This window comes from Cucurbita moschata, unplaced genomic scaffold (assembly GCF_002738365.1).
Source record: "Cucurbita moschata cultivar Rifu unplaced genomic scaffold, Cmos_1.0 Cmo_Scf00015, whole genome shotgun sequence".
Lineage (NCBI taxonomy): Eukaryota > Viridiplantae > Streptophyta > Magnoliopsida > Cucurbitales > Cucurbitaceae > Cucurbita > Cucurbita moschata.
Genome location: NW_019268531.1, coordinates 559,985 through 572,206, shown reverse-complemented (window position 1 = coordinate 572,206; position 12,222 = coordinate 559,985). Strand labels below are relative to the sequence as shown.

Genomic DNA, 12,222 nt, shown 5'->3' with positions numbered 1-12,222 from the left:
ATATGAAAAAAAAAAAAAAAAAAAAAAGTAGGAGGAAGCTGTAGAGCTTGAGAATCACACAGAGAAGCACGTAAGGCATAATGGAGTGGTGTCGCTGTCGCCTTCACGCATCTGAAGATGATGATGGGAAGAACACACAGATTCTGAAGAAGCAATGGGTGTGGTGTTACAGCTTTTGAAGGCCATTATGCTCTGTTTACCCCAAATTTGAGTTCCTGATACTACACTTCAAACTAGTTGCTACCATTCATGGTCGCCCTTTTGTTATTCCTCAATGCCTGTTACTGCTCAATCAATCGACCCCATCATCCATTCATGCACTTCTAAATCTTTACGACAAACAAACGTATACAGATTAAACATTTTTGCTAGTAAATATTGTTCTTTTGTATTTTTCTTTCGACTTGACCTCGCAAATTTATAGGGCTACTAATTTTGTTGATTTAATTTAAAAAGAAAATAAAATAGGAAAGGGTGGGGGAGAAGATCCTACTGACTAAGAAACAAGCTTTTTGTTTCCAAAATGGGAAATGTACTCATTTATGACATTTATATTATTCATCTTAAAAATAAAATTAGATATACCTTTTGTTGAATATTAAATAATAAAAATATAATTTTTAAATTTCTAAAAAAGAATAGTTGTTACTATTTTTTAGAATATATTATATCATAAATACAAAAATAAAAATTTAAAGCTACAAGACATGAACGTTTCGCCACAATCACTTCTATATTTTCTTACATTTTTTAGTGCCCACTGTCTCCCCTATCTTTTAATATTTCATTTTTAGAAAAAGTAAAAATAAATAAATAAATAAACATTTTAAAAAAATTACACATTTTATTCTCTCCTTTTCATTTATGATAAATCTACGTGTTTCCCACTCTAGATTTCTACGGCAGAGAAATAAAAGGGATCTTTTTATTCGTTTTTCTTCTTGCAACCATTCATATTTGTTGAGTAAGTTCATTTAATTTAATTATTTTTATTGGATTATTATATATATATATATATATATATAATAAAATATGTACGGTATTCTCATTAATATAAACTTTTTAGCGAATATTCTTACAAAAATAAATAAATAAAGAAATGAAAGAATGGTTCATAAACCCAGCCACTCGAGGTTGGCTTGTTCCTGGTGCACTTTGACCTGTTTGGCAAGGTGGGGAGCAACCGTTTTCAACCGCTCTGCAATCTCTCCATCACATAACAGCTTCAACTTTTTCAGATGTTTGATTGACAATGGAAGCTTGCGCAAGCTTGAGCAGTTCCTCATGTCAACCTTTTCTAATTCATGCAACTCACCAATCTTCTCAGGAAGCTTGGCTACACCGACACAGTTCGATATATCAAGCACGACTAATCCCCGAAGCTTTGTCGTCGATTCAGGCAACTCTTCCAAATGAATGCAGGATCTAAGCCTCAGTGTTCTTAGATTAATCAGCTTTCCTATGTCTTCTGGCAAGGAACATAGTCCATGACAATTTGTAATACTCAGCTTCTGTAACCTCACAATTTCACACACCCCGTTGGGGATTCCACTCAAATCTTTGCAGAAGTCAACGGATATCTCCACCAAGTTTGGCATCAAATCCCAGATTTTGGTTTCACCAAATTTACACATAAAGAACGATATTTTCTGCAGATTTATCAGTGGTTTCTGGTTTGGATTACTGAAGAGAGGAACCGAAATCCGTTCGAACCGAGTTCGTTCGAGACTTGGTAAACAGTTGAGTGGTTCATTATCTTCACTTGTCATCTCAGTTGGAAAAGAATCAAAATTTGAGATTATCAGAACTTTCAATTTAGTCATTCTGTTCATGAATCCAGGCAAGTTGTAAGTTCTTGAATGAATATTTAGAATCAGAACCTCCACTTTAGATGCTTCCATGTCAGGCCAACTTGATGAGAATCTCTCATCTGCAACAGTCAAAATCTGTTCTTTTGAGTTTGAAGTAGTGGAAGTGAAGAACACAAAAGAAAAGACAGAGAAGGAAAGACCTGTGGTTATGGATATGAGGCGAGCATTGGAGGGATGCTTCTCTTGATGTACCCACCATTCAGGAACATCATTTCCATTGATATCCAAGAACAATCTTTTTCTTTGTTCTATGGGCTCCAAGTTCATCAAGTGGATAGCCAAATCTCTAAGAATATCATGCTGTGTGAACCAGTACTGTTCGTAGAACTCATCATCATATCCATATTCTCTGATATGAACAACCAACCCCACAAAACGAATCAATATCTATTCTGTTTACATCAATACAACCGAGAAAAACACGAACCTCGTCGTGACAGAATTAACTAAACTCCGAGAGAATAGTTCGTCGAGGGTGGCCATTGCTTCAGTTTCATCTCGTTCATACAAAACTCTGCAAATGTCAATGAAGGTTGAAGCAGAGATTCTCTGGTTTTCGCGAAAAGAACCTAAATCCATGAAACTCTCCTTGATTACCATCTTATCATCCAACTCATCCAGGCTGCTCTGTAGGCATTCAAGAAGCTCTTTCTCAGAATCAAATATTGAGCCACTTCTAGACATGTTCCTCCCTGTCACCTTCCAAACCGACGTCGGTCTGCGGGAAAGCGACGTTCCGATTACCTTCAGAGCAAGAGGGAGCCTCTTGCATCCCCCAATTATCTGAAATTCAAACTCAGCTGTCTATAACATGATAGATATATAAAGGTAAAAGGTATCAGATTACAGAAATATGCCTTTTTGATGGTTTCTTCATCAGGGAGCTTAGAACTTTCTTTCTCCAATGATGCTGCGAGGAGAAGAAGTTTGATTGCATTCTCGTGGCTCAAAGGTTCCAAATAATAAGACTCACTAAATCTTGGGAAAGAAAACCTAGAAGTGACCAAGATCTTGCAGTGAGGCAATTGAAGAAGCTTGTGAAGAAGGCCTTCAGCTTCTGGCCCGTTCCACACATCGTCTAACACAATCAAAACAGGATGATTTTGAGCTGCTTGCTTCAGCCACAATTCTAAATAGCAGAATGCACGCTCATCATTTTGTGAATCAGGCAATTGAATGCCTCTGAGGCTTTCAATTATGTTCTTAAATATGAGCTTCCAATCTGGGTTTCTTGAAACTACAACAAACAAGATCTTCCCCTGGAATATATCTATTAAGACGCTAAATTAGAAAGCTCCAATTGTTTAATTGAAGTTCATTTCCTCACAAAGAATGGTTTTGGCGTACCTTTGATTTCTTTGTCGTGGCAAAACTTCAAAGCCAGTGTGGTTTTTCCACAGCCTCCAGGAGCTGTCACCACCACCATTTGAGCCCCATTTTTGAGAAGCTTCAACTTCAGCTCCTTAACTGGCTTCTCCAACCCAACAGTTTGTTCTCGCAGCGGAGGAACCAGACATGGCGGCACAATCAAATCCATAGCCTTGCTCGACCCACCTCTGTTATCGAGTCTGCAAATAATCTCCATCATTTGGTTCATCATCTTCAGATTCTTCTTCTGGTCTCTAGCCATCTGCAACAACAAAACGTCCATGAAGCTTCGGAGTGCAGAATCCAAATCCCGAAGCTTTTGTGTGTAAAAGGGTTTCTTCAGATAATTAAGATTCCCCAATTTCACATCGCCGCATTGGAGAAGCAGCCGCTTCCCTTCATCCATTAGACCCCTCAACCTCTCCGTCTCTTCTCTTGAGATATCGAGGTACTCATTAAGCTCATCAATTTGCTTCACCAAAGGGGTTATAGCATTTAGCTTTGAACTGATATCCTTAAGAACAGGATTGAAATTGATGGCCCTTTCGCCCAAATCCAAGACCGCTTTGAACAGCTCCCCAACCACAGCGCCCAAAGCAGCTCCACCCAGCAATTCCGCCGCCATTTCTTGTTACCGATCAGCCAAACCCCTCGTTCTGGTTTAATAATCTTTGAAAGCAGCTCCATCGAATCTTGGGAAATTTCAAACATGGTGGGATGGGAATGGAATCGTTCCTCCCATGTATTAAAGCCTATTGAGTTGATAAGAAAGCGCATATTTTTGTTTATTCTGTTTTTTGGGTGTAAATGCTTTCAGCTTCATCTTCAAGGAACAAAGAACAGTGACCGTTTATCTCATAACTTTTTAACTTCTCTCAAATTAAGATATAAACTTGATAATTAGGCTAAATTATAGTCTTAATTGAGAATACCTCTCCACTTTATTTTTTTTTTTAATATTGTCTTAAATTAAAAAAAGAAAATCAAAATTACCTTAATGAATTAGTTTTGGATAAAAGAGTTTAATACTTTATTTCAAACATATGATTATAACTTTAGAAATTTTCATTAATACAATGATTATCTAACACTCATCGCCTCTTTTCTTTCTTACTCTCTATTACGCTTCAATCTAGAACTTGAAACTCCACTTTTTTTTTTCTCTCTCTTTCTTACTCTCGATTCTGTGTTGGTTGGAGTGATAAACGAAACATTTCTCCTCTCCCCAACAGACGATATGTAATAGGCTAAGCGAACAATATTGCTAGTGGTTGGCTTACTTGGACGGTTATAAATAGTATTAAAGTTAAACATTGTGCAACGTGTGTATCGTGAGATCTCACATTGGTTGGAGAGGGAAACGAAACCCTCTTTATATTAGGTAAAAATCTCTATTTAATAGACAAGTTAAAATAGTGAGACTGATGACGATAAATAACGAGTTATTAGCAAAAAGATGGAACCAAAAAAAATAACGTGTAAGCACAACAAAGTTCATTCATTTAAGAAGAATGTGTAGCTTTGAGTCAGTTGTGGTGGTAAAAAAGGAAGGGCAATTTGATTTGAGTGTGAAGGTCACCATAGACACTACAACTACGACCAAAGCTCATAACTTTCTCAAATATTGAAGCAAACTTTATTTTCGTATTATTTGTAATTTACCATAATTCTCTAAAATTTTAACCACCTTTTAAGGTTTCTAGGATTTCTGTGAAGAATGAAGAGAAGATTGGGAAGAAAATGAAAAAGATTATATTGGTGGAGGGAAAACGAATTGTGTTGGAGAAGGTGATGTTGTATGTACAGGGTATAGTGAAAGGTGATTTAGAGGTCAAAAGTATGGGCTGAAGAGTAATCATTCGTGCTACAATCATGGTGATTGCTCCTGTGGCATCAAAGTCAGTAGGGGTGGTGGAGAATAATCGGAGAGGATTCAAAGAGTCATTGAAAATAAAGGAAGAGGGTTGCTAAATGGAAAGGGTAAAATATTAGGAGAATATTTGTTAAAACCCGAATTTTGGTGTGAAAGTTGTGTATTTATAATCAAATAAATTAACAGAATATGAAAAAAAAAGTAATGAATGGAAATAGCAATACAAGAGAAACCAAAGCTCACATCTTTTACCATGTTTTTCTCTCTGATTTCAACGTGTTGAGTTTTGTAACATCAATTTGAACGTCAAATCGGTTTTGGTCCTTTCCAATTCATCACCCAATTTGCGAAGCTTTTTGGTGTAATATGGGACCTTGGGATACCTGAGAATACTTCGATCCACAGCGTCGCACTTGGCAATCAGTTTCTTCCCTTTATCTATCAGTTGCTGCACGTTCGTCATGTATTGTGGGAAATCGAGGAACCCACCATGCTTCACCTGTTTGATCTCAGAGCTTAGATTCTGTAACCGGTATCTCATATCTTCCCGCACACGTTTGAAACGAATCGCCCTTTCCGTCGAACTCAACAACTTTTTCAGCATCACTTCGGCGACAACACCCGCAATAGCCCCGCTTATCAGACCGTCCACCATTTCAAAACCCAATAATTCCCTTCTCCAAATTGAACCCAAACTGGAAACATATGATCCCTCCAACTCCAAAATATAACCCAACAGGACGCGTCTACCAACTCCTGGAGTTTCCTGGCTATGTCCAAACTTTTTTTTTTTTTTTTTTTTTCAATATAAAAAGAATTATTTTGTTTGGAAATTGAAAAGTACTCGGAGTTTGATGGGAGGGATTGAGCGTTAAACGAGTGGTTGTCGCTCGTTACTTCCTCAATTTCATTTTTTTCATTTTTTTTTTAATTTAAAATCTTATTTTCAATATATTAATTAATTAATTAAAATAAATCAATAAATCAGATCCAGTCAACTGCATTTAATGCAACCAATAGCAGGGAAGCATGACTCGTTCTAAGAATTGGAAAAGCAAGACACGATGCTGAATTTTCAACTATGGTGTGTGTGTGGTAGTGGTGGATTCATGACTTAATTGCTGCAACTTAACTCACGAGGATAAGAGATAAGATCAAATTGACGCCCGAGTACGACAATGACTTGTTTTTCTACATTGACCATGTCGAGGATGAGTAGGAGGGAGTCCCACGCGGACTAATTTAAGGAATTATCATATATTTATGATATGAGGTCTTTTGGATAATCCCAAAGCAAAATTACACATTGGAAAGGATGATTAAGAAGGAGTCACACATTGAGTTTATACATAAAGAATACATTTCTCCATGCCCAAAGCAAGAGAGGTGTGGTAGAGGATATGATGGGTGGAGTTGTTTGGGTGTCACAACACTCACTTCTCAACAATAAGTGAGTTAAGCCAATTTGTATTCGTGTGACTTACGGCCAAGTCACATATGCTCAAGCCTCTAGCTCTAATTTGAGAAGAGAGATTTTGAAAGAGAGTTTGAAAGCAAGGTTGAGTGAGAGATTGAAAACGGTGTTATATGTCATGCAAGCAAAGACAACGACAACGGCTTAAACAGTATATAACTTTTTCAGGTAGGTTGAATTAGACAACTAGTCACATCCTCCAAATAGTACATTTTGAAGCAATTAAGATTTCGCCAAATAGTTATACATATTGAAAATACAATAATAAAACAATACAACATAGAATAACATAAAGGGTTCGAAGTGACATGGGTATGTGGCCACAGGCAACACGCTCTGAACGAGCACGACCGGGCAAGGGGCTAGATTGTGAAATCTCAGATCGATTGGAGAGGGAAATAGATTATTCCTTACAAGGGTATGGACACCAGAAAGAACACACGAATTTCATAACCACCAACGGACACTAACGAAATCTGACATGATGGGATGTCCAAGTTGAAGCTTTCCTTTATTGAAGCCTACAGCGAGTGCATGTGGGCAGTGTTATTGGAATTTGTTGCGCGCATTTGTTGGCGTCCTCGTAGTTTCGGAAGTTGATGAACTGAAATTTTTGGTTATCAACAGAGATGAAGTGTATGTATTGTTGATCGCAGGGGTTCCTCCCAACGCCTTTGAGGAGCTGAAATGGTATAATTACCTGTGGAACACCATAGTTAAGTAATAACAGCTCCGCACAGTTTTGGGTTTAATTTAGTAGAAGAAGTACCTTTAGATAGAGGTTGGGGTGTGGAGTATGGATGTTAGTGCAGAATGCAAGCTTTACTGTTGATACAAACAAAACCCCTCTGAGAGGACCAACTTCCGTCTCCAAATCACAACGGAACCAGTTTTGAAGCTTCTCATTGGCCACCGTTTCAAACGTCCGATGGAATATCTTCTCAAACCGACCATCTCCCAACCTCTCTATCGCCTCTTCAACTCTTCTATGCAACCCTTTATCGTCCTCTCCACTGCTCTTCCCTGCTTCTACCAATGTAACCACAATTGCCCATTTCGTTAATTTGCTGACCCACTCAATCAAATCAAAACATGGGTACCAAGTTTTCATCTCATACCCACCTTGGTTTATGTTGTCTTTGATGTGCTCGACCACCCAACCCAGCATAGCATCACCGAGATTTGGACCCGCTTTTCCTGGCTCAACAAAATAACAAGTAAGCACAACAAAGTTCATTCTTGTTCATTCCGTTTCAGTGTTGTAGAATTGTGTACCTTTGAGTCGCTTGTTGTGGTAAAACAGAAAGGGCAATTTGATTTGATTTGGGAGGTCACCGAAGACGCTACAACAGCAACCAAAGCTCATAACCTTTTCCATGGTCTTCTGTAATAACAATTTAGAACTGTCACTCCCATTACCATTCATAGATATCCTCCTCAACTGCTGTAAGTTCAATTGCAACAACAAATTTTGTGACGCCCTTCCAAATTCAGCATCCAATTGGCGAAGCTTTTTGGTGTAAAATGGGGCCTTGTGATAATTCAGAATACTTTGATCCACACCCTCGCACTTGCCTATCAGTTTCTTCCCTTTCTCTATCACTCCCCGCAAGCTCCTTGTGTTTTCCGCGGAATCAAGGAACCCGCTATGCTCATCATCAAGCTGTTGGATCACTAATCTCAGAAACTCTAACTGCCCTCTCATCTCCTCCACCACAGGTTTGAAATGAATGCTCTTTTCCGCCAAATCCAATATGCCTTTCAGCACCTCTCCGAACAACGCACCCAGAACAGCCCCGCTCACCAGACCCTCCGCCATTATTGCCTTCTCCAAATTCAACCAATACCTCAAAATAATTCCTCCAACCAAACTGAATTAATAGGACGCATCTGCCAACTCGTGGAGTTTCCCAGCTATGTCCAAACATTATTATTATTATTATTTTTTTTTAATATTATTTTGTCAGGAAATTCAAAAAATACTCGGAGTTTGATAAGCGTTAAGCGCGTGGTTGACATTCACTACTTCCTATTGTGTTTTCACATTCACCACACCTCTCTCTACGTATAAATATCTATAAAATATTAACATTCGAAAATATTAAGAAAAAAAATACAATTCTTAAGCGCGTGGAATATTGAGAGATATTTCTATTGTATTTAGGAGATATATTATTGTGAATATTCTAATTGTGAATTTTAAGTATATATATTAATGTGTATTTATGAATTTCAAATTATTTGTATTTAAAGTCTTAAACTCTTAAATTAATTAATGTTTTGAAAATAACATTTTAAGAAATTAAGGTTTGGAAGACTTTTTCGTTATTTTTAGAATAAAAAGAAAAAAGAAAAATAATTATTATTAAAAAAAAAAAAAAAAACTAAACTTATTGGTGGTTGTTGTTATTATTATTATTATTTATTTATTTAAAAAAAATCTAAAATCATGACCAGGTAGTAATGACGGAATCATGCGTTCTAGATTCTTCTTTTTTTTAAAATAATAATAATAATGATTAGTTTTATTTTATTTTATTTTATTTTAAAACCAAGGAAAACTTCAACAAGTATTAGTCTTCCAAACCTACGTATGCAGTCTCACGTCATTATGTCCGGTATTATCTGCTCAATCTTGTAACTTCAGCTCCAAGTTCTGATTTGTTAGAAAATTTAATTTAGGGTCAATTCTAGACGCCTTAGATCGAGTTCCATTGAACTAATTGCATCAATACAATTCTACTCAAACGGACCGCAAATTCCAGCTTACCTCTTTATGGTTGTTGAGCAAGTCAGAACTTTAAGGTATGTTGAAATAATGTTCATATCGATCGGGAGACTGATTTTTTGTGTTCATCTCTTGGAGGTGGAACTTATAATCACCGAGGCTAGGAAGATTGTTAGATGACAGTCTCACATTAGTAAATTAAGAGGATGATCATGAGTTTATAAGTAACTCAAGAATACTTCTCCACTTATATCAAGCCTTTTAAAGAAACAAAAAAAAACAAAATTACAAGAACTTACATTAAAAGTGGACAATACAATACTTCACAGAGCTTAGGTCCCAAGAGTTTAGATGCCTAATTTGTTGGGTATCTTATGGGTCCAAGCCTTTACATGTGCCTGAAGTTCTAATATTGTCACAAATCTTTTCTTTTACACGACTTTTTATACGGGTATTTTTTCTACCTATACGTGTATTTTTATTAAATTTAATATACTCTAATTATGTTGAACTAGAGGTCCATGTGTTCATGTTCATGGGGAAAATATGTGAGCTTTTTTCTGTTTTTTTTTTCTCCATAAAAGTAGTACAAGTAAAAAGTAAGAAGAATTTGAACGTTGAATGGAAACTTTATTGGGTTTCAAATTTATTTTTTTTTTTAAAAAAAAATTCTTGAATATAATATCAAATGCATAAAAAGATGGTTTGATTAATCTTAACTGGATGGAGTTAATTTAATTTAAACATTGATGCTAAATAAGGCATTCATTTGATACACCACAAACCCAAGCACAAAAACACACACAAAAATAAATCCTAATATGGAAAACACAAATAGCCAAATTAGGGGAAAATAAAACACACTCCTTTTTTTTTTGTTCCTTTTTTTAGTTCAAGGATATGCTTCATTAGCACTAGCATGAACATCTGACCAAGAAAAGGCTGGATTCCAGTAACCTGTTGTTTCGCCGCCGCCCACCGGAGCTGCCTCCAACATCGCTGCCGTACCCCCATTCGTTACTCCCACCGATCCCTGCTGCCCGTTGCTGAAATAATTGCTCGATGAAGACTTAAGCTTTTGATACAGCTCCTGGATCCCTCCGGCGCCGCCCTGGACCTGATCTCCACCGCCGTGGGGAATCCCATTTTGTTGGGGATGAACTTGGCTCTGATTTTTCCTCCAGTAAGAGCTGCAGAGCCCCAGAGAAGAAATATGAGTGGCCGGATCGAAACCCATCGTCCTAGCATGAAACGGCGTCGCCGTGGCAGTGGCAGCTGCCGTCCCCGGTGGGTCGTTGCTGACGTGGGAACCGACGAGGTTATTAGGGTTAGGGTTTTGGTTTTGGGTGGCGGATCTCAAAATAGACAAAAGGTGAGAATTCTGCGGCGAACCCCACAGAATTTGCGTGGGCGACATTATTTCATGATCCAACGCCGACCCAGTTCCGAATCCGACCCGGCCCAATATCTCAGACGACAAAGTTTTCATCTTTCCAGCCGCTGATTTCCCGACCACAGCCGCGCTCTTGTTCTTCCGACACCCACCACCAATGGGAACATTCCTGAGGGCCCCACCTTTGGTCCAATAACGACGACATGTCTTACAGAAGTGGCGAGGTTGAGTAAGATTGTAGTTGTTGTAGTAACAAAATTTGGTGTTTGCAGAATCGCATCTGGGGCACCGCAAGTTTTGAGCTTCAGAATTTGAGGAGGTTGCTGACGTGGTGGCAGCGCCGGCGGCAGTGGTCGCAGTGGCGGCGACGGCAGAGAGGGAAGTAGAAGGGGAAGAAGAAGAAGAATCAAGAATAGAAGAAGCATTAGTGGTGGAGATTTTGGTGTCTCCAGCTGCAGCTAAAAGCCCTGAAACACCAAATAGTTCTTGGATCATTGTATCTTCTTTTTTTTTTTGGGTTTTTTTTCTTTTGGATTTCAGAACAATCCAAAATCAAAAGAAAAGAAAAGGCAAGAGGAAATGGAAATGGGTCTTTTTAGTTAGTGGAAAAAAGATAAAGAAAGTGGGTTTTGTTGGATCAATGTTTTTGAGTGTGAGAGAGAGAAGAAATGGAGGAATTTTGGGAGTGGAAAGAGGATAAAGAGTTAAATATATAGGATATTATATAGAAACAAAAGGAAAGACAGGATCAGTTTTTAGGGTTCTAGTGGTTGATGCTCACCTGGGTCATACCCTTAATTTGCATTGAATCAATGGATTGGAGTGAGTTTAAAGAAACTTGAATAATGTGAAAGGTTATGGTATAAAAGTATGTGAGGATATTGGAAGTATGGGTAAAGGTGGAGGTACGACCCCACAGATTAAAGGCATCATACCCTCTGGAGAGGGCATCCAGTTCGCCCTCCTTACACCTAAAAGCAACCACCAGCTGCATGCTATGGGTACTCATCGTCTCAGCTGCAATTTCATTCACTTTAATCCTCTTCTCATCAAATTCATTTACACGTGTGTTCAACTAATTAAAGAATTTATTTTTTAAAAAAAAAACATATTTATTTCACTGGTTAGTGCTAGATTTTTCTTTTGGCAGCATCATTGTCTTTGTAGTGGGATTTCAGTTTTATGCTTTTTATGTTATTATTAAAGAATTTAAATATTTGTTTACGAGTTTGCTCCGTAATTAAAGAAATTTAAGAAAATGGGTTTGGAAAAGATTCAATATTTTTATTAAAGTTGAGCGGTGATATGTAACGAATCAAATAGACTTAGGTTGTTATAAATAGTATCAGAGCTAGACATTTGACGGTGTTTTAGTGTCCCATAGAAGACGCTAGACCCTAAAGAAGTAGATTGTGAGATCCTCACATTGATTGAAGAGATAAACGAAGCAGTCCGTACAAGAGTATGAAAAACTCTTACTAATAAAAGCGTTTAAAGCTACGAGACTGTACATAA

At 37.6% G+C, this 12,222-nt stretch overlaps 3 protein-coding genes across 4 annotated transcripts; all 3 read right to left on the bottom strand.

The window, feature by feature from the left end:
• Positions 1-1,040: 1,040 nt before the first annotated feature.
• Positions 1,041-4,042, bottom strand: LOC111453072 (probable disease resistance protein At5g66900). The gene is made up of 5 exons (XM_023094013.1): positions 3,219-4,042; positions 2,729-3,141; positions 2,299-2,654; positions 2,012-2,220; positions 1,041-1,930 (listed from the first exon to the last, which is right to left on the bottom strand). The coding sequence occupies exons 1-5, from the start codon at positions 3,862-3,864 to the stop codon at positions 1,113-1,115; spliced, it is 2,442 nt and encodes an 813-aa protein (XP_022949781.1). The 5' UTR covers positions 3,865-4,042; the 3' UTR covers positions 1,041-1,112.
• Positions 4,043-6,716: 2,674 nt separating this feature from the next.
• On the bottom strand, positions 6,717-8,496 carry LOC111453073. Of its 2 annotated transcripts, none has more exons than XM_023094015.1 (4): positions 7,862-8,496; positions 7,709-7,783; positions 7,356-7,609; positions 6,717-7,286 (listed from the first exon to the last, which is right to left on the bottom strand). In XM_023094015.1, exons 1-4 carry the CDS (start codon positions 8,403-8,405, stop codon positions 7,098-7,100), a joined length of 1,062 nt encoding a protein of 353 aa, XP_022949783.1. In that variant the 5' UTR covers positions 8,406-8,496; the 3' UTR covers positions 6,717-7,097. The 2 variants fall into 2 exon arrangements, with proteins under 2 accessions (XP_022949783.1, XP_022949782.1); XM_023094014.1 differs by having other exon boundaries at positions 7,356-7,615; positions 7,862-8,495.
• A 1,538-nt stretch (positions 8,497-10,034) lies between these two features.
• Positions 10,035-11,441, bottom strand: LOC111453075 (dof zinc finger protein 2-like). The gene has a single exon (XM_023094016.1). The coding sequence runs from the start codon at positions 11,200-11,202 to the stop codon at positions 10,207-10,209; it is 996 nt and encodes a 331-aa protein (XP_022949784.1). The 5' UTR covers positions 11,203-11,441; the 3' UTR covers positions 10,035-10,206.
• Positions 11,442-12,222: the final 781 nt, after the last annotated feature.

Bases quoted from the DNA above. Each gene is read 5' to 3' on its own strand.
- LOC111453073 (XM_023094014.1), bottom strand. From the start codon at position 8,405: ATGGCGGAGGGTCTGGTGAGCGGGGCTGTTCTGGGTGCGTTGTTCGGA. The intron at 7,784-7,861 runs GTACACAATTCT...TTGTTGAGCCAG, and splicing joins CCACAACAAGCGACTCAAAG to GAAAAGCGGGTCCAAATCTC. The intron at 7,616-7,708 runs GTGGGTATGAGA...TTACATTGGTAG, and splicing joins CAAAGACAACATAAACCAAG to AAGCAGGGAAGAGCAGTGGA.
- LOC111453075 (XM_023094016.1), bottom strand. From the start codon at position 11,202: ATGATCCAAGAACTATTTGGTGTTTCAGGGCTTTTAGCTGCAGCTGGA.
- LOC111453072 (XM_023094013.1), bottom strand. From the start codon at position 3,864: ATGGCGGCGGAATTGCTGGGTGGAGCTGCTTTGGGCGCTGTGGTTGGG. The intron at 2,221-2,298 runs GTTCGTGTTTTT...TGTTCATATCAG, and splicing joins GTTAATTCTGTCACGACGAG to AGAATATGGATATGATGATG. The intron at 1,931-2,011 runs GTCTTTCCTTCT...TGACTGTTGCAG, and splicing joins CCTCATATCCATAACCACAG to ATGAGAGATTCTCATCAAGT.